The sequence below is a fragment of the Gracilinanus agilis genome, chromosome 6 (genome assembly GCF_016433145.1).
Source record: "Gracilinanus agilis isolate LMUSP501 chromosome 6, AgileGrace, whole genome shotgun sequence".
Classification (NCBI taxonomy): Eukaryota; Metazoa; Chordata; class Mammalia; order Didelphimorphia; family Didelphidae; genus Gracilinanus; species Gracilinanus agilis.
Window position 1 is genome coordinate 164,891,338 of NC_058135.1, and position 21,012 is coordinate 164,912,349.

The 21,012-nt window shown below is 34.7% G+C and overlaps 1 protein-coding gene across 1 annotated transcript in view; it reads left to right on the plus strand.

Annotated features, from left to right (window-relative positions):
• The window catches only part of SCFD2 (sec1 family domain containing 2), a 428,420-nt gene that overhangs the window by 51,631 nt on the left and 355,777 nt on the right, over positions 1-21,012 (plus strand). Inside the window, exon 3 of the mRNA XM_044681730.1 lies at positions 13,262-13,389. Coding sequence (XP_044537665.1) covers positions 13,262-13,389 — 128 coding nt within the window. The remainder of the gene's footprint in view (positions 1-13,261; positions 13,390-21,012) is intronic.

Below are 21,012 nucleotides of genomic sequence, written 5' to 3' on the forward strand. Positions count from 1 at the left end.
CTCATGTTGAAATTTGATAATAAGAAACATTTAAAGAAGGGACCATTATTACAAACTAAATGCAAAATTAAAATAATTTAAAGATTGAAAAGTAATTCCACAAATATTTAAGATTAAAAGTTATTCTTAAAATAAAGTATAAAAGTTAGTACTATCAAAGAACTGTAGACTATAGTGACTTCAAACATTGGAAATGTGGTAAATATTATTGTAATAGTTGACCGATGTAATATCCAGATCTCCTTTCAAGGTTAATTGGACAATACTGGATCATATTTTGAGAGATGGCCAGTATAAGAACTTATTCTGGTTCCAAAATATGTTTTCTTAGAATACATCCAAAGATTACAATATAATGCATATGAACGTATTGATGTTCATCTTATTTTGGATGAATGACTTACTGTAAGCAGCAGACAGGGACACAAAAATAAATTTATAACATGGCAGTATACATTTATAACATGGTAGTAATTTCTAACAAGATTAACAAGTTATACTATGACTGCTTCTTTCTTATGTGATCCTATCCTGGCTCCTGGAAATATTAACCTGAATCTTTGACTTTGTATATCAGAATTATCTTGCTTTTGGCTTGACATCAGTAGGTTCCTTTTAACCAATTATATTTTTACTTTGATTATAATCTTCAGTTCTTGCAGGATAATTAAAGTATTGTGTCCAAGTTTCTTGATTAATTTTTCTCAGGATTCAGAAAAAAGTAAAATCTCAAAGAAATGCTAGAAATGAATTCCGAATTGGAAATACTATCTTTGAATCTCATCTACCTTCTCCAAGAGTGAAGCTCTGATTCCTGCCCAGAGGGAAACAGGAAATTGGGGCCAATGGGCCAGTCCCTTTACCCTCCTCAAGAGAGGAGGTACTGGAATAGAATTATATTCATCTATCTCCTTAAATATTGCTAGTTTGGGGGAAATGATTTAATAGCTATTTTCCTAATATCTGTCCCTTAAATGTGAAACATTATCTCCAGTTTATATCTGAAGGGTAGGCTCCATTCCCACCAAATATTATTTGTACAAAGAACATTATACATTTATATTTACATATATAATACATATGGCATATAAACATTTTGATTGTAGGCAGAAATAAAAAAAATACATGCATCATATTATATTATACCAGATAGTATATAGAAAGAATGAGCTTTCCCACTAGGAAGGATTACTTTTTTAAAAGAAATTGGAATAACAAATAATATGAATGCAGTTAGAAGAGGGAGAAAAAGAGTTAACTGGGAAAAAAATGTTTGCCTCAGATAATGGTCTTATATCCAAAATATATAAGGAACAAATATAAATATAATATCAGAAGTCATTACCCACAGTATATATAAGTGGTCAAAGTATATGAAAAAAACAATTGCTAGAAGAATGACAAACTATTAATAATCATACGAAAAACGACTCATATTGTCCAATAAGAGAACAAATAAAAACTGTAATGTTTGTTCTAATTCCCTGAAAACTGACAAAGATGCCAAAAGATGGAAAAATAGGTATTGGAAATACTGTGGAAATACAGGCACATTGGCGCATTGTTGGTAGATATGTGAACTGGCCTAATCACTGTGGAAAGCAATTTGAAATTATACTAAGAAATATTAATCACTCATTATAGGCCAAGCCAATAAAATTAAAATGGCAATATCTAAATTAATTTGCTTGTTCAATGCTGTACTAATCAAACTACTCAAGGATTATTTTATAGAGCTAGAAAAAATAACAATAAAATTCATCTGGAAGAACAAAAGTCAAATGTATCAAGGGAATCAATGGGGAAAAAATGGGAAGGAAGGAGACCTAGCAAGACCAGATCTTAAACTCTGCTACAAACTGTATCCATCAAAAATAGTTTGGCAGGTCAAATCTGACCTCAAACCTTCCTTGTAGTGTGACCCTGGGCAAGTCACTTAACCTCCATTGCCTAGCCTTTACCACTCTTCTGCCTTGGAACCAATACATAGTATTTATTCTAATGTAGAACGTAAAGATTAAAAAACAAACAAAAAATACCCAACAGTTTGGTAGTGGGTAAGAAACAGAGAAGGGGATCAGTAGAATAGATTATATACAAAATATACAGAAGAAAATTAGCACAGCAACATGGTGTTTTATAAACCTAAAGACCCCAACTACTGAGGCAAAGAACACATTACTTTACAAAAACTATTAAGAAAACTAGAAAGCAGTCTGGCAGAAACTAGGGACGTGTCTGCTTTTTGGCAAGCTGTATAGATTTGCCACAGTTTTACTTCAAGGAGCAAATGTGTTTTAGTTTCATAGCTATATAGTTTCACACTAGCTGTGTACCAGTGATCTTTGGGGCCAAGAATATGAAATCTGACACTGCTTCCATTTCTTCTCCCTCTTTTTTCAAGGAAGTGATGGAGCTAGTTGCCATGCTTTTATTCTCTACTCCAGTGATGGGCAAACTATGATTCACAAGCCAGATTGGGGGGGGGGGGGTGAAATGTTCTATCTGGCCACCAAACATTATTCCTAATCTAACAAATACAATGAGTAGGATACAATACAATGAAACTTCGAAAGAGTTGCCTTAGAAACAGACTGACAGATGAGCATTTCCTTTCCTCTGGCCCCCTCTTTAAAAAGTTGGCCCATCACTGCTCTACTCTTTTACCACCATCAAGAAGCATCTTAATTCTTCACTTTCTGCCTTCAGAATAATATTGTCTGCGTATCTGAGATTGTTGATATTTCTTTGAGCAATCTTAATTCCAGCTTTCCATTCATCCAGTCTGGCATTTTGCATGATATACTTTACCAGTTAAATACCAGTTAAATAAACAAGGTAACAATTGTATTCCTTTCTTTCTCTTAAACCAATCAGTTGCTCTATTTTTGTTTCTCCTATTGCTTCTTGGTCCACATATAGGTTCCTCAGGAGACAAGTAATATGATCTGGTACTCCTGTCTCTTTGACGACTTGCTACATTTTGTGTTGTGATCCACATAGTCAAAGATTTTAGTGTAGTCACTGAAGCAGAAGAAGCTTTTCCGAAACTCCTTTGCTTATTCCAAAATCCAATGCATGCTGGCAATTTGGTCTCTAGTATCTGTGTTTTTGAAAAGCATCATGTACTTCTTGTAACTCTTAGTTCACATATTGTTGAAGCCTAACTTGCAGAATATTAAGCTTAACTTTGCTGGTATGTGAAATGAGTGTAATTGTTTGGTATGAACATTTGTCATTGCTCTTCTTTAGGATTGAGAAATAAACCAATTCTTTCCAATCCAGTATCTACTATTGAGTTTTTCAAATTTGCTGGCTTATTAAGTACAACACTTTAACAGCATAATCATTTAGGATTCTAAATAGCTCATCTAAAAATTTTTCACCTCTACTAGCCTTTTTGTTAACAGTGCTTTCTGAGATACACTCGATTTCATTTTCCAGGTTATATGGTGTTAGACTGGTAACCACACTATCATCGTTATTGATGATGTTAAGACCTGCAGCTATTTTTTAAATAAACATTTATTAATATTTATTTTTTAGAAAAGTTAACATGGTTACATGATTCATGCTCTTACTTTCCCCTTCACCCCCCAAGCTCCCCCCCCCCCAATGGCTAAGGCGTATTTCCACTGGTTTTAACATGTGTCCTTGATCAAGACCTATTTCCAAATTGTTGATAGTTGCATTGATGTGGTAGTTTTGAGTCTACATCCCCAATCATGGCTGCCTCAAGCCATGTGTTCAAGCAGTTGTTTTTCTTCTGTTTCCACTCCTGTAGTTCTTCCTCTGAATGTGGGTAGCATTCTTTTCCATAAATCCCTCAGAATTTTCCTGGGTCATTGCATTGCTGCTAGTACAGACGTCCATTTCATTCTGTTTTACCACAGTGTATTGGTCTCTGTGTACAGTGTTCTTCTGGCTCTGTTCCTTTTGCTCTGCATCAGTTCCTGGAGGTCTTTCCAGTTCACCTGGAACTCCTCCAGTTTATTATTCCTTTGAGCACAATAGTATACCATCACCAGCATATACCACAATTTGTTCAGCCATTCCCCAATTGAAGAACATACCCTCAATTTCCAGTTTTTTGCCACCACAAAAAGCGTGGCTATAAATATTTTCATACAAGCCTGTTTATCTATGATCTCTTTGGGGTACAAACCCAACAATGGTATGGGTGGATCAAAGGGCAGGCATTCTTTTATAGCCCTTTGGGCATAGTTCTAAATTGCTATACAGAATGGTTGGATCGATTCACAACTCCACCAAAAATGCATTAATTTCACAATTTTGCCACATCTCCTCCAACAAACATTACTATTCCCTGCTGTCATTTTAGCCAATCTGGTAGTTCTGAGGTCATACCTCAGAGTTGTTTTGATTTGCATTTCTCTAATTATTAGAGATGTAGAACACTTTCTCATGTGCTTATTGATACTTTTGATTTTTTTATCTGAAAATTGCCTATTCATGTCTCTTGCCCATTTATCAATTGGGGAATGGCTTGATTTTTTATACAATTGATTTAACTCCTTGTATATTTGAGAAATTAGACCCCTGTCAGAGTTTTCTGTTATAAAGATTTTTTCCAAAATTATTGTTTCCCTTCTGATTTTGGCTACATTGTTTTTGTTTGTACAAAAGCTTTTTATTTTGATATAATCAAAATCATTTATTTTACATTTTGTAATTTTCTCTAACTCTTGCTTGGTTTTAAAATTTTTCCTTTCCCAGAGATCTGACAAGTAAACTATTTTATGTTCACTTAACTTATTTATAGTTTCCCTTTTTATTTTCAAGTCATTCACCTATTCTGAATTTATCTTGGTATAGGGTGTGAGATGTTGATCTAAATCTAATCTCTCCCATATTGTTTTCCAAATTTCCCAACAGTTTTTGTCAAATAGTGGATTTTTGTCCCCAAAGTTGGGCTTTTTGGGTTTATCATACACTGCCTTGCTGATGTCACTTACCCCAAGTCTATTCCACTGATCCTCCCTTCTGTCTCTTAGCCAGTACCATACCATTTTGATGACCGCTGCTTTATAGTACAGTTTAATATCTGGTACTGCTAGGCCCCTTCCTTCACATTTTTTTCATTATTTCCCTTGATATTCTTAATCTTTTGTTATTCCAGATCAACTTTGTAATAGTTTTTCCTAATTCAGTAAAAAAGTTTTTTGGTAGTTTGATAGGTATGGTGCTAAATAGGTAAATTAATTTGGGTAGAATGTTCATTTTTATTATGTTAGCTCATCCTACCCATGAGCAATCAATGTTTTTCCAATTGTTTAGATCTAGTTTTAATTGTTTGGAAAGTGTTTTGTAGTTGTTTTCGTATAACTCCTGTGTTTGTTTTGGTAGATAGATACCTAAGTATTTTATATTGTCTAGGGTGATTTTAAATGGTGTTTCTCTTTCTACCTCATGCTGCTGTGATGTGTTGGAAATATATAGAAATGCCGATAATTTATGTGCATTTATTTTGTATCCTGCAACTTTGCTAAAGTTGTTGATTATTTCTACAAGCTTCTTAGTTGATTCTCTAGGATTTTTTAAGTATACCATCATATCATCTGCAAAGAGTGATAGCTTAGTCTCCTCATTGCCTATTTTCATACCTTCGATTCCTTTTCTCCTCTGATGTTAGTGTTTCTAGTACAATGTTAAATAATAGAGGTGATAATGGGCATCCTTGTTTCACTCCTGATCTTATTGGAAAGGCTTCTAATTTATCCCCATTGCATATGATGCTTGTTGATGGTTTTAGGTATATACAACTTTTCTTTCTTTCCCCTCTGTTTCTTATTTACCTTTTCATGTTTCTCTTAATTTTTGTGGTTGGATATCAAACTTTCCATTTAGTCCTGGTCTTTTCTGTGCAAATACTTGGAAATCTTCTATCTTATTGAATGCTCAAACTTTCCCCTGGAAGTATATAGTTAGTTTTGATGAGTAGGTGATCCTTGGTTGTAAACCCAGTTCTTTTGCCTTTCTGAATATCATATTTCAAGCCTTGTGGTCTTTTAGTGTGGAGGCTGCCAGATCCTGTGTGATCCTGTTTGGTGCTCCTTGATATCTGAATTGTCTCTTTCTAGCTTCTTGTAAAATTTTTTTCTTTTACTTGGAAGCTCTTGAATTTGGCTATTATATTCTTGGGGGTTGTCTTTTCTGGGTCTAGTGTAGAGGGCCATCTAGGGATCCTTTCAATGTCTATATTACCCTCTTGTTATAGAACTTTAGGGCAATTTTTCTGAATAATTTCTTTTAGTATGGAGTCCAAATTTCTATTAATTTCTGCTTTTTCAGGAAGACCAATGATTCTCAGATTGTCTCTTCTAGACCTGTTTTCTTGGTCTGTCACTTTCTCATTGAGATATTTCATGTTTCCTTCTATTTTATCAGTCTTTTGACCTTGTTTTATTTGTTCTTGCTCTCTTGAGAGATCATTAGCTTCTAATTGCTCAATTCTTGCCTTTAGGGACTGGTTTTCGGCTATAATCTTTTGGTTTTCCTTTTCAATCTGGTCATTTCTGGTCTTCAATTTACTTGCCTCACTTTCCAATTGTGAAATTCTGCCTTTTAAACTGTTATTTTCTTGCTAGATTTTGGTTTCCAATTTGCTTACCATTTCGTTTGATTTTGGGGGCATCTTTCTCCATTTGGGAGTTTCTGTCTTCTAACCTGTTAATTTTCTTTTGAGCTATTTCCCACTTCTCTTGCCAAATCTCTTCCATCTTTCTTATCATCTCAGATTTGAACTCTTCAATAGCTTGTGGCCAGTTTTCATTATTTGAGAAGGTTTGGATATGATTACTTGTTTGTTCTCCTCTGCTGTTTGCTCTGTTGTCTGGATTTTATCTGTGTAAAAGTTGTCCAGTGTTACAGATTTCTTCTTGATGATCTTTCTCTTTTGGGGTTCTTGTCTCTGGCTTGCCATTGTTAGCCCTGTGCCCTCTCAGGTTTATCCTCACACTCAGGGTCTGTCTGTGCCCTTTAGGCACTTGAGGTCTCAGGTCTAGTTGTTCTCAGGGTCCGGCCTACTGGTGATCCCGTTGCTTGTTCCTCTGCCTGAAGCTCCTTTAACAGTCTCTGGGCGCTGTTTTCACAGTCGTGCACCCCTCTTCACTGGGTCCCCAGCCAAGGTATGCACCTGCGCTCAGGATCCGAGTCCTCACTTGTACTTGCGCTCAGGGTCTGTGTTCAAAGTACACGCGTTCTTTTGCCTCTTCGGGTCTTAAGTATTGCTGCTCTCAGGAGCAGGCCCTGGTGACCCCAGGTAGCTGCCAAGGACTTAATTCGTGCCCCAAACTTGCCCTAACTCTTGTGAGCTGGCTTTGGCACTGTAGGTGGGGTGGGGTGGGGGAGGGGGTTGCTCAGCTCGCATTTTAGTGAGAGCTGTTTCACCCCTTTATAGCATGGAAGTGCCCCAATTCCACGTACCTCCAATGCTGCGCCCTATTGTGGGGTCCCTTAGTTCCTCTGGATTTGTTTTTATGTCCTCTTGAGGAGTCCAACATGTATGGTTTAGGAGAGGTTAAGCAGCTGCTTTTTACTCTGCCGCCATCTTAACCAGGAAGTCTAATTCCATGCAGCTATTTTAAAAGCCTCATCAAATAACCATTTTGCTTCTTGCTTTTCTTTTTTGGGGGGGATATTTTTAGTCACTGCCTCCTATAACATTAGTGTTCTTCAGACACTCTAGCTACAAGATTGAATCCCTTAAATCTACTTCTCACTTCCACTCCATATTCATAAGGAATGTTATTTATGTCATGCCTGTTTGGTCAGATGGTTTTCCCTACTTTCTGCAATTTAAGTCTGAATTTTTCAATAAGAAGCTCATAATTTGAGCCACAGTCAGTTCCAGTCTTGTTTGAACTGACTGTAAAGAACTTCTCCATCTCTGGCTGCAAAATATATAATCAATCTGATTTCAGTGTTGACCATCTGGTGTTTTCAATATGTAGAATTGCCTTTTGGATTGTTGAAAAAGAGCATTTGCTATGACCAGCAATAAACTGACAAAACTCTATTAGCCTCTGCCCTGAATTGATTTTAAGACAGGAGTGTTAAGGGCTTGTTCGTTGGGGTTAAGTGATTTGCCCAAGGTCATACAGCTAGAAAGTACAATTATCTTTTGGTTTCCTATTTTGTCATTCCAATTCCTTATGACGAATATGACATCTTTTTTGTTCTTGTTATTTCTAGATGTTGTAGGTCTTCATAGACTTTGGCCTCTTTGACATCAAGAGTTGGAGCATAGATTTGTATTACTGTGATGTTGACTGATTTGCCTTGGAATCAAATAAATATCATCTTGTCTTTTTTGAGATTAACTTCAGTACTGCTCTTCTTATTCTTCTATTGATTATGAGGGTTACTCTATTTCTTCTAAAGGATTCTTGCCTTCAGTAGTATATGCAATGATCACCTGAATTGGATTCACCCATTTTCAACCACTGATACCCAAGATCATAATGTTTAATTTTTCAGATGAGGTAGCATTCTTTCCTCTTTTGTTCTCTCACCTTTCATGACACTGAATGAGAGAGAAAAAGGATGAATTTGGTAAAGGAAATAGATGAGTGAAGAAGAATGATTTGGTAAAAAGGTAAGAATTGGGATTTAGTGAACATATTACCATCCCCTTATTTAAAGATCCATGCCTTACATATGTTCCTACTCTGTATTTATTCATCAGTCCTTGAAACAGTTTGTGGGTATTAATGGAAAATGCTAATGATAAAGGTTTTATTAAATGTGTAAACCAGATGGCTTATAGGTATCTCAAATTCAACGTTGCCACAGTAGAGCTCATTATCTTTCACCCAAACTCATCCACGTTTCTCTCCAAGGTACCAAAATCCTTTTAGGCATTCAGGTTTACAGCCTCCCTATTTTTTTTTATTGTTGTTTGTTTGTTTGTTTTTAATAATCCTTACCTTTTTAAAAAATTTTTATTCAGAATATTTTTCCATGGTTACATAATTCATGACCCCCCCTCTACTTTTTCCTCCCCACTACCAAAACTGACAAGCAGTTCCACTGAGTTATACAAGTATCATTGTTCAAAACCTATTTCCATGTTATTCATATTTGTAGTAGAGCAATTCTTTAATATCAAAACCTTAATCACATTCTTATCGCACTATGTGGCCAATCACATATTTTTCTAATGCATTTCTGGTTCCACAGTTCTTTATCTTGGATGTGAATAGTGTTTTTTCTCCTAAGTTCCTCTGGATTGTCCTGGGTCATTGCATTTTTACTGGTAGAAAAGTCCATTACATTCGATTGTTCAGTTCTGTGTACAATGTTTTTCTGGTTCTGCTCCTTTTGCCCTGCATCAATTCCTGGAGGTTGTTCCAGTTCAAATGACATTCCTCCAATTCTTTATTCCTCTCAGCATAATAATATTCCATCACCAACATATACCACAATTTATTCAGCCCTTCTCCAATTGATGGACAGTCCCTCATTTTCCAATTTTTTGCCACCAGTAAGAGCGCGGCTATGTATATTTTTGTACAAGTATTTTTCCTTATTATCTCTTTGGGGTACAAATCCAGCAGTAGTATGGCTAGATCAAAGGGCAGGCATTCATTTAAAGCCCTTTGTACATATTTCCAAATTGCCTTCCAGAATGCTTGGACCAATTCACAACTCCACCAGCAGTGTATTAGTGTCCCAATTTTGCCATATCCCCTCCAACATTTATCACTTTCCTTTGCCAATCTGCTAGTTGTGAGGTGGTACCTCAGAGTTGTTCTAATTTACATTTCTCTAAGCAGGAGGTATTTAGAACATTTTTTCATGTGCTTATTGATAGTTTTGATTTCATCATGTGAAAACTGCCTATTCATGTTCCTTTACCATTTGTTGATTGGGGAATGGTTTGATTTTTTTGTAGATTTGATTTAGTTCCTTATATATTTGGAAATTAAGCCTTTGACAGAGAGTTTTCTCATAAAAATGTTCTTGTTGCTTTCCTTCTAATTTTAGTTGCATTGGTTTTGTTTGTACAAAAACTTTTTAATTTGATATAATCCAAGTCATTCATTTTACATTTTGCAATCTTTTTTATCTCTTGCTTGGTCTTAAATTCCTTCCCTTCCCACAGATTTGACAGGTATACTAATCTATGTTCACCTAATTTATTTATGATTTCACTCTTTATATTTAAGTCACTTACCCATTTTGAATTTATCTTGGAAAAGGATGTAAGATGTTGATCTAAACCTAATTTTCTCCATACTGTTTTCCAATTTTCCCAACAGTTTTTGTCAAATAGTGAGTTCTTATCACAAAAGCTGGGATCTTTGGGTTTATCAAACACTAGCTTACTGAGGTCATTTACCACTAGTCTATTCCATTGATCTATCCTTCTGTCTCTTAGCCAGTACTCTATTATTTTGATGACCACTGCTTTATAAGTACAGTGTGAGATCTGGTACTGCTAGGCCCCCATCTGTCACATCTCCCCCCCCCATTTTTTCCCTTGATATTGTTGATCTTTTGTTCTTCTAGATGAACTTTGTTATAATTTTTTTCTAATTCTATAAAAAGTTTTTTGGTAGTTTGATAGGTATGGAATTGAATAAGTAGACTAATTTGGGTAGCATTGCTATTTTTATTCTATTATCTCACCCTACCCAGGGCAGTTAATGTTTTTACAATTGTTTAAATCTTGTTTTAATTGTGTGAAAAGTGTTTTATAGTTGTGTTCATATAATTCCTATGTTTGTTTTGGCAGATAGTTTCCTATCTATCTAGAGTTATTTTAAATGGAGTTTCTCTTTCTAACTCTTGCTGCTGAGTTTTGTTGAAAATATATAGAAAAGCTGATGATTTATGTGGGTTTATTTTATACCCTGAAACTTTACTAAAGTTGCTAATTATTTCCATTAGCCTTTTAGTTGATTTTCTGGGGTTCTTTAAGTATACCATCATATCATTTGCAAAGAGTGATAGTTTAGTTTCCTTACTGCCTACTTTAATCCCTTCATTTTCTTTTTCTTCTCTAATTGCTACTGCTAGTGTTTCTAGTGTAATATTAAATAGTAGTGGGGATAATGGGCATCCTGGTTTCACTCCTGATCTTATTGGGAAGGCTTCTAACTTGTCCCCATTGCACATGTTACTTGCTGATGAGAAGCCTTACCTTTGAATCAAATCTGAATATTGGTTCCATGGCTGAAGAAGAGTAAGAGCTAGGCAATTGGGGTTATGTGACTTGGCCACAGAGCTGGAAAGTGTTTTACAACAGATTTGAACCCAGGACCTCTTGGCTCTGGGCCTGGCTATCCCCTGAGTCCCCTAGCTGCCTTTTCTACTTGGCTTTTAAAGCCCTTCTAATCCCAAACAGCCTTTTCAACCTTATTATACATAACTCATCCTTCACTCTCTGGTCCATCCAGACTGACCTTCTTGCTACTCTTTATACTCTCTTCTTTTTGCTTTTGAATTGGCTCTTTCCTACATCTGAAATGCACTTCCTCCTCACCTCTACTTTTTAGAAATCCTTGTTTCTTTCAAAACGTAACTGAAATTATTCTTTTTCATAAATTTGTCCTGATTGCTCAGCTACTAGTACTCTGTCTACCCCCTCCCAATTACTTTGTATTTATTTTATATAATCTTAGACTTATGTGTGTATATATATGTATATGAAAATATACATATATATATTTATGTACATGTTGTCCCTCATAGAATTTGTATTCCTTGAAGGTAAGAACTGTTTCTTTGTGTCTTTTTCTCCAGAACACATAGTTAGTATTTAATAAATATGTGTTAAATGATATATTAGCTATTTAGATTATCAGGTACCTGAAGCTATAAGTAGTTTTTAAAAAGCTAAAGGTCAATGTTAGGGGGTGATTCAGGTGATTCATTGTCTATAAAGCAAAGCTTGGAGATTGGAGGTCCTGCGATAAAATCTAACCTTTGGTACTTTGTAGCTGTGTGACTCTGGACAAGTCACTTTCCCCCAATTACCAAGCCCTTACCTCTCTTCTGTCTTATAACTGATACCCAGTATTGATTCTAAGACAGAGTGTAAGAGGGTTTTTTTTTTTAATAAAAAGGTCAATGTTCATTTTCACTGTAAAATATTAAATCTTAATCTAAATTTAACCTTGAAAGTTATTTTATTATATATTATTATTTTCTTGCCAAACTACATTCCAATAGGTCATTTAAAAAATTAAATAGAACATTTTCAAGCAAACTAGATGACAGGAAATATTCCTGGGGACTTGAAAAAGGAAAAGCCACTGAAAGAGGACAGAAGTCATCTGTTCTTTTGTGCCCCATTTAAAAAAAAAAAAAGCAAATCCAAATGTGTATATTTGGCATCCAGTCATCATTCTTCCAGGAAAAACACTGTACTCCTTCACAAATTGGATATGGCACTTGCTGAGATTGAGAACTACAGAGGAAATGAGCTCAGATAAGCCTAGCATAATCTTAAACTTCATGCCTTTTCTGAAAGGTCAATTGTAAGAGATTTGTTGAAATATCACCCTTCCGTCATAGTGCCAATAGTGTGACAGTCAACAGAGTTTGAAGCTATTGTTATAGCATAATTATTATTTTTTATTCATTAGTGAGTCAGTCTATTAAAGGACTTTGTTAAGTATTTTCTAAGCAGAGAATAGTTGCCTTGTTGAGACTAATTATTTTGCTGATTTCTTTGGGTTCTTAGAAATAATCTTTTCTGACATTGAACAACCTAGACATTTTGGGAAAACTCAGTTCTGAAGTTTGCCACTTGAAAAATTGTTTGCCTCAATTTTATTAAGTGATTATTCATTAAATTTATTAAATAATGATTTAATAAATAGCTTCATTAAATAAGCATTGAACTTTCATGGCTCATTAACAATTAGTTGATTTACAGGTACTCTCATTTTGATTCCCCTTTTTAAATTTTTTAAAAATTAAGTAGTCCCATTTCCCTCACTCTAATCCTTTCTAATATGGCATTATTTTCCTTCATTCCTTTCTTTCCTACTTCTTTACCTCTCTTTCTTCCTCATCCTGTTTTTCTTCCTTTTTTTTCCTTGCCCTTTTTATATCTATTTCATGATTTAGGATGGGTTCATTACTTACTCAATGATAAACACTGATTCAAAATAGGTGAAGAGCAAACATTATTAATAGTTTAGATTTAAAAAAAAAAAACAACTGTGCTTTTCACCCCTTTTATTACATACTTGAAATTTAACCAGTGTTCTTTGTGGTTTTATTGCAGTGACATACCAGCCAAAGCCCTCTGGGAGTCTTTATTGACCACCAAGCACAAAGAAGCTCTGATGGAAGTTAGGAGACACCTGGTGGAAGCAGCAAGTAGAGAGAACCTGCCCATCAAAATGAGCATGGGTGAGTTGCCTAGTTAATGTTATCTTCTATTAGTAAGCCTAGGAGAAATGGATATTTTTCTGGGGGTTCCCCAAGGTAGCTTATGCCTAAAATCTAAGCCCTGGCTTTTTTTCCCCCCTAATTAAGCTAGAACTCAATCTTGGAATAGCCTGGAAGAGCTTGCAAAATGCTTAAATGATATTAGGAAGGAACATAGATATGCGTGCGTGCGTGCGTGTGTGTGTGTGTGTGTATGTATGTACCTTCTAACACTGCTTGAGCATTTTTCTATCTATCCATGCATCCACACATACACATACATACGCATGTATACATATACATATATTTTACTGATGACAGTGTGTATATGTATGTGAGGTATTAGGAAGGAATACATGGATGTGTGTATATATGTCTGTGTGCACATATGTGTATATATCAATCTCAATATCTGTCTCTCCATCCTTCTATCTATTCCTATCTTTATCTGTATATCGATAGATTTAGTTATGCACATTCTCTCATGATATATTCCTTCCTAACACTGCCTACTTATATATACATGTAGAAAGATAAATGTGTCATATAAACACATATGCATATTGGGTGTGTGTATATGGCATTAGGAAGGAACACATCTCTACAGATAGTATATATATGTCTCTATGCACATGTATGCATGCATATTTATCTATCTATAGCTATGAGCACACACATGCATATAAATATATTTTTCCAAATACATACACATACATACAGAAAAACAAATGCACACGTATAATGTATAAATGTGCATGTCTCTATGTGTGTGCGATATATGTGTCACTGTCTTTCTACATGCACATATAGGAAGACATATGCTTGTCTTTCTACAGGTGTATGTGTGTGTCTGTGTTTGTATGCTGCTAGGAAGAAGCCTATTTCCCCATTATGTATGTATATATGTCTTTCTCTACAGAGATTTAGAATTTAGATAAAAATTGACAAGAACCTCTAAATGGATAGAAAAACAGATAGACATAAACAGAAACAATACACATATATAGATATTCCTTCCTAACCCCCCTTTTAATTCCCCCACACACACACATACACACATAAGCATAGTCATCAGGGCTTTGCATCACCGCTTTTATTTCTAGCATGAAGTATGGGAATCGCAGGAGAGTATTTACAAATAAGAGTCAGCTAGCGTTCTGTACTTGACAGGCAGAGAGTCTTGCTAGTAGAACTGTCAGAATTTGGCTTCATCCTCCTCCCTTTTTCTTTTCATTCATTCATTCTTTTTGGGGGGGGCGGCAATGGGAGAAAGGTCTCATTTTAAGAATTCTGAGTTGTAGGACTACTGTACCTGGAAAAAAGATCAAGAATTTTAGACATCCCTGGTCTCACTCCACTATCTGCCAGTTTTTAGTCTAGAGTTGTTATTACTTCTTGTCGGGTAGATTGCCTGTCTCTGTTCTTACTACTAATGCTGGCACAATAAACTTGGACTTCAGAATTACAAGAATTAAATTCTGGTAAGATTTAATTGTAAATTGACTTTTAAGAAAACCTATTTGGTGAAAAACTAGAATTCCTAAGAGTACCTTTTCTTTAAAAAAAAAGTTTGTGATTTTTATATGAGAATTTAATAAAAGGATAATCACTTAAGATAAGCATGAGACCACATTTTTTTGTGTTTTTTTTTTTTTGGTTTGTTTAAAAATACAGGTTGAATAGCTAGAGAATAGAATTGTTTATTTTAAAATTAGCATCTTTTTTTACTTTTCTTGTCAACTCTGATGGTGTGTTTATTGCCATTTTGGCATTTTCTTTGGGCTTGTTTTTGGAAACATCAGTTTCTACCATCTATTAAATTTATTTATCTATCACATCTCCTTTACCAAATTGTAGGGGATGTTGTTGCCATTTTGAAAGCCCCCTGCCAATAACCTAGTGCTTTACACATAATGGGTAATTAACGTTTGAATGCATGCACATATGCATGAATGTATCTGAGATTTTCTGCTCCTTAAAAGTAACTTTTATTTATCAATAAATTTGAATTCAAATTATCTTTTATAATTATTAAGTAATTATAATTGCAATTATTAAGTAATGATATTATGTAATAAATATTATTATTTGTGTTGTAGTTTGGCGGTTTTTTCCAATCATGTTCAATTCTTCATTGTAAGAATTAAAATTTAGTTATTATAGCTATATATTAAAAATATGTGGCCGCCAGGAATCAACAATTCAGGTTGATTCCGTAATTAAATCAGACCCAAGTCAGCATCGGGTTGAGGAGTTTATTTACAATCTGGTAGGTAAAAAGTAGGAATAAAGAGAAAAGGGAGGTTAGAAGGCTAAATAAATGAAGCTGTAAGCCACAAGGCCCAACAGCCAGATAGGCAGAGTTTAGAATTGGCCCAGCTAGGCCAAGGAAGCCAGCCTAACTTACCCACGTGACAATACAGAGTGTAAGCTGTCTGTGGTCTCAGGAGATGCTTCTTCCTCCAGTTCCAGACGGCAACTGCCCCCACAGGAAGTTCACTCACTTACTTAAAGAGAATGTGTCTTTCATCACTTCCTGTGGTCCACCTCTAATTCAAATGGACAAATGGCAGTTTCTACATTGATTTGGACTGCCCAAAGGGCAGTCCCTTATTCTTGATTTGTTACTTATTGTCACGTGTGGGTAACTCGTCTCCCCTCCCTGCTAAGGGAGGTGGGAGTGACATCATTAGCACGCCTGGGTTGAGTAGATTTTTGACTATTAATGGGATTGAGCTAATTCTATTTACACATCATGACCTCTTTTGGGTTTTCTTGACAGAGAAAGTGGTTTGCCCTTTCCCTCTCTGGCTCAGTTTATGATATGGAACTGAGGCAAGTTAATTGATTTGTCCAAGGTCACAAGGCTAGTAAGTGTCTGAAGCTGGATTTGAATTCATGAAGATGAGTCTTCCTGATTTCAAGTCTACCACCTAGGTGCTTGTATTATGATTTGTATTATGATTTATACTCTGGGGCTAAATATTATCATAAGGATATCACAGCATAACAGATGATTATCTTTTTTTCAACGTTTTTCCCCCAATTACATGTTCAAACAATTTTTAACAATTGTTTTCTGACATTTTTTAATTTAGATTCTCTCTTCTTCCTCCTTGTCCCTGAGGCAGTAAAATAGTTTGATATGTTATATCATTACTTTCATGCAATACACATTTCCATATTCCCCATGCTGTTATAGAACACAAAATGCATATAAAATAAAAAATTCATGAAGGAAATAAAGTGAAAGATGGCATGCTTTTGATCTTCAGTCAGATTCCAACAGTTTCTTCTTTGGCTATGGATAACATTTTTTTTTTTTTTATCATGAATCCCTTGGGGTTATCTTGGAACCTTGTTTTGCTGATAGTAGTTTAGTCCTTCACAGTTGATCATCATACAACATTTTTGATACTGTATGCACTGTTCTAGTTCTGCTCACTTTATTTTGCATTAATTCATATAAATCTTTCCGGGTTTTTCCAAACTCATCCTGTTAATCATTTCTTATGGTAATAGTATTCCGTTACAACTGTCTATCACAGCTTGTTCAACAATTCCCCAATTGATCCCTCAGTTTCCATTCTTTGCCACTACAAAATGAGCTGCTAAAAATATTTTTGTACACGTAGGTCTTTTTCCCTTATGTCTGATCTCTGTGATACAGACCCAGTAGTGATATTGCTAATGTCAAGAGATATGCATAGTTTTATGGCCCTTTGGGCATGGTTCCATATTGTTCTTCAGAATAGTTAAATCAGTTCACAGTTCCGTTCTGTCAAGTGTCCCAATTTTCCACATCCCCTCTGACATTTATCATTTTCTTTCTTGGTCATTTTAGTCAAACTGATAGGTATGAGATGGCATCCCAGAGTTGTTCTAATTTGCATTTCTATAATCAATAGTGATTTTGAGCATTACCTCATATGACTATAGATAGTTTTGATTTCTTCATCTGAGAGATACCTGTTCATCATATTCTTTGACCATTTATCAATTGAAGAATGCTTTGTATTTTATAAATTTGTTCTCTATATTTTTGAGTAGGCCTTTGTCTGAGATACTTACAATAAACATTTTCTCCTCAATTTGTTTTTTCCCTTTTAATCTTTGTTCTATTCATTTTGTTTGTACAAACTTTAAAAATTTAATGCAATAAAAACTGTCCATTTCCTTTTTCATCATGTTTTCTATGTCTTACTTGGTACTTATCTTTTACAGAAAAAAATTTAATTAAGAATCTTATTCATGAATCTGTTCACCATTCTTCTGTGCCATGGGCACTAGTCTCTACTATATCTGGAGACATAAATCCTTGGTTGTAAATATATTACGTTTATTCATAGAAACGGATAAAGAAAGAGACTTTATTAGGAGCTATCACCATTTCCTATAGGTTTAACACTTTTAAATGTTTGAGAAAATGGAAAAGACAAATTGTCTTATCTCTTTTGGTGATGCTCTGTGATTATAAGCCATTGAATAATACTATATCTAAGAAGTCAAAATTGCTGGTCACACAAAGAGCAAAGGCAGGTATAATATAGGCTCAAGCATATTACCAATAATGAATTGCATATTCAAAATAGTGTAAAAGATAAATTCAATGAGCTATCATTTAAAAATTTTCTTTATGACCAGAAAAAGAGTTAGGCCTATTGTGTTGTAAGAAGGGAAATGGACAAACTACAGCTCTTCATTGCACAATGTCAAGAGTCAAAAAGTAAGTCAGCAGCATGATGGGTGGATGTCTTGTGAAGAATTGTTAAGATAATATGAAGAAGAAGAATTAACTTAGGATGGGAAGGGTTGGCTGAGTTGTGATCAGTAACTACTGGATTCTATACCCACATTGGTGAGATCATGGAGACATTGAACTACTTAGGTATTTGCAGGCCATTTGATAGCATTGGAATTCAAATGAAGCTAAAGAAGAATGACAATGCCTTCCATATATATGAGCTAGCCAAATCTTACCTTTTGAAAGTAGAAGAAGTATAAGGGAAGAAAAAATACTTTGAATGAGATTTCTATGGTTTTTTTGTCCTTGGTCATAGACTATAGTTGCCTATCAGATATAGAATCCAGGTTTATCACCTTTCTCTAACCAGGGATTTTATTAGCCAGGGTTCTGGGATTATAACTGGGTTTTTGATGGCCAACCATCTGGTATAGGATTTTTCTTACAATAGTTAATTTTCCTGTGTTCTTGTATTTGACTGGCATTTGTTTTGCCTGTTAGACTGGGAAAATATCAGCTTCCATGAAAGAGTCATGAAGCACCACAAAGAAAATTTCTAACCAGAAGTGCCATTTCAGGGAGATCATAAACTGGATCATATTCTAGAACGGGGTGGATAATACTTTTCCTCATAAGGTGAAGGATAAAACTGAAAGATTTTTTTTTCTTGTTAGAAGATAATTTTTTTGATGTCATGGAAGAAGTATAAAAATATAACAGTTTAAAATTTACACACAAACTACTTCTCTTGAGCATATATATTTCATTACATGATAGCTTTAAAACTCATGGTAGGAAATTTGACATTTGTTTATGGGCAAAATAAAGAAAATTTTATCCTATTCATTTTGTCAGTATTGAATATCATCTCTTCTTTTTTTTCCATCTACCTCCTCCTCACCAGAATGATATTTATTTCTTTTGATGTTTAATGCAAATTTATGTTGAAGAGAGAGGACTGAGAATTCCAGTCACAGTTTCATTAGAGTGAATTTAAAGATAAAAGAACACTCCATGTAGAATAACATCTCAACCAGTAACCTCTGGTTTAGTTGGGATGATTTATTTATACTATTGTTGAATTGGCAAAAAAAAAAAAAAAAAAAAAGACCCCAAAACCCTACAAAGAGAATGGTTTAAAGTACCCTTTATAAAAGAATGCTGGAGGCAGCTGGATAGCTCAGTGGATTGAGAGTCAGGCCTAGAGACTGGAGGTTCTAGGTTCAAAGCCAACCTCAGACACTTACCAGCTGTGTGACCCTGGGCAAGTCACTTGACCCCCATTGCCCACCCTTACCACTCTTCCGCCTATGAGCCAATACACAGAAGTTAAGGGTTTAAAAAAAAAAAAAGAATGCTATCCACATCCAGAGAAAGAACTGTGGGAGCAGAAACGCAGAAATAAAACATATGATTGTTCATGTGGTTCAATGGGTATATGATTGGGGATTTTGACTTTAAATGATAATTCTATTGCAAATATTAACAATATGGAAATAGGTTTTGAACAATGATACATGTGTAACCCAGTGGAATTGCTCATCAGCTCAGGGAGGGGTAGAGGAAGGAGGGGAGGGAAATTACATAACCATGGAAAAATATTCTTAATTAATTTTAAAAATTTAAGTGTCCTTTATAGTTTTAATTACTTCTATAAAGCTTATCCATGACTTTGCCTCTTCATCCCATCTGGCATATTAGATCATATTACACGCTTCCTTAAATATTGGCTTCATGAGCAAATTTTTGAATTTTGTGGGTTTTTTTTGCTCAATTTGTGGTAATATTAGAAGATATATTACACCATCCCCGCCCCCCATAGCTTGCTTTCCTTACAATTCTTCTGTGAATGTCTATTTGTAGATAGAAATGAGACTTTATAAATCTTGACCAGCGATTTAAAATAGACCTAATGTAGTTTTGATACTCTGGTTTTAGTTAAGTTTAATTGGCACAAAGATACAAATGCATTTTGTCCAATTCCTTTGGTAGTTTTTATAATAGAATTTAGTGACAATTGCCTTCTCTTTCCCTTTCTCCTTTCCCTTTATAATTCTTAAGTTTTTGGTCAAAGTAAATGTTTTATCTTGCTTTTTCTCATAGACAAAAAACCCAAACATTCAAATATGAAAATATTATGAGACTGTACTTGTAAAATATATCTGATGGATTATATTTAAGAGATAGGGTGATTTTGAAAAATTAATGAATAACAGAAATTTGTTGATTTTCCAAGAGTATCACAGTGGACAACAAAATGCTATTTATGTTCTAAGATATCCTAACAGGGCTACATTGCAGATACTTCAAAAAATTAGCCTTATTCTTAAGTGCCTTTGTCCATTACAATTACTTTCATTCTTCCCCATATGAATCAGTTCTTGTTTCAGCACATTTAAGGATAAAGAACAATGTGAAGAATGTAAATGTGAATTATAGTGATGTGAATCTAAGCATCTGGACTCTGGAAATAAAGGATTCAAACAAAGCATAGTAGGCCAAATGCCTGCTTGGCCTTGAGTCTTTATTACACAACATAAGGCTTTTGAGTCTTTGATGAGAATTATGACCACAAAAATACATTTTGTCTGTATGGTGTTTTTTCCTCATCATTCTTAAAGTACTTGATAATAGTCCTTCTCCTTCTCCATTATAACAATAGAGATATTTTTAATTAAAGCTTTTCACTTACATATTTTCTTTTTAATTTGTAACTCAGTAGCTCCTTCCTCTTCTTAACTTTTGCTTATCTTCCTTGGTAAAACTAACAATTTCCAAATTATAAATTTGATTTTTGCCACTGCAAAGAAATAAGAAAATATTGACTACATACATACATACATACATATATATATATATAT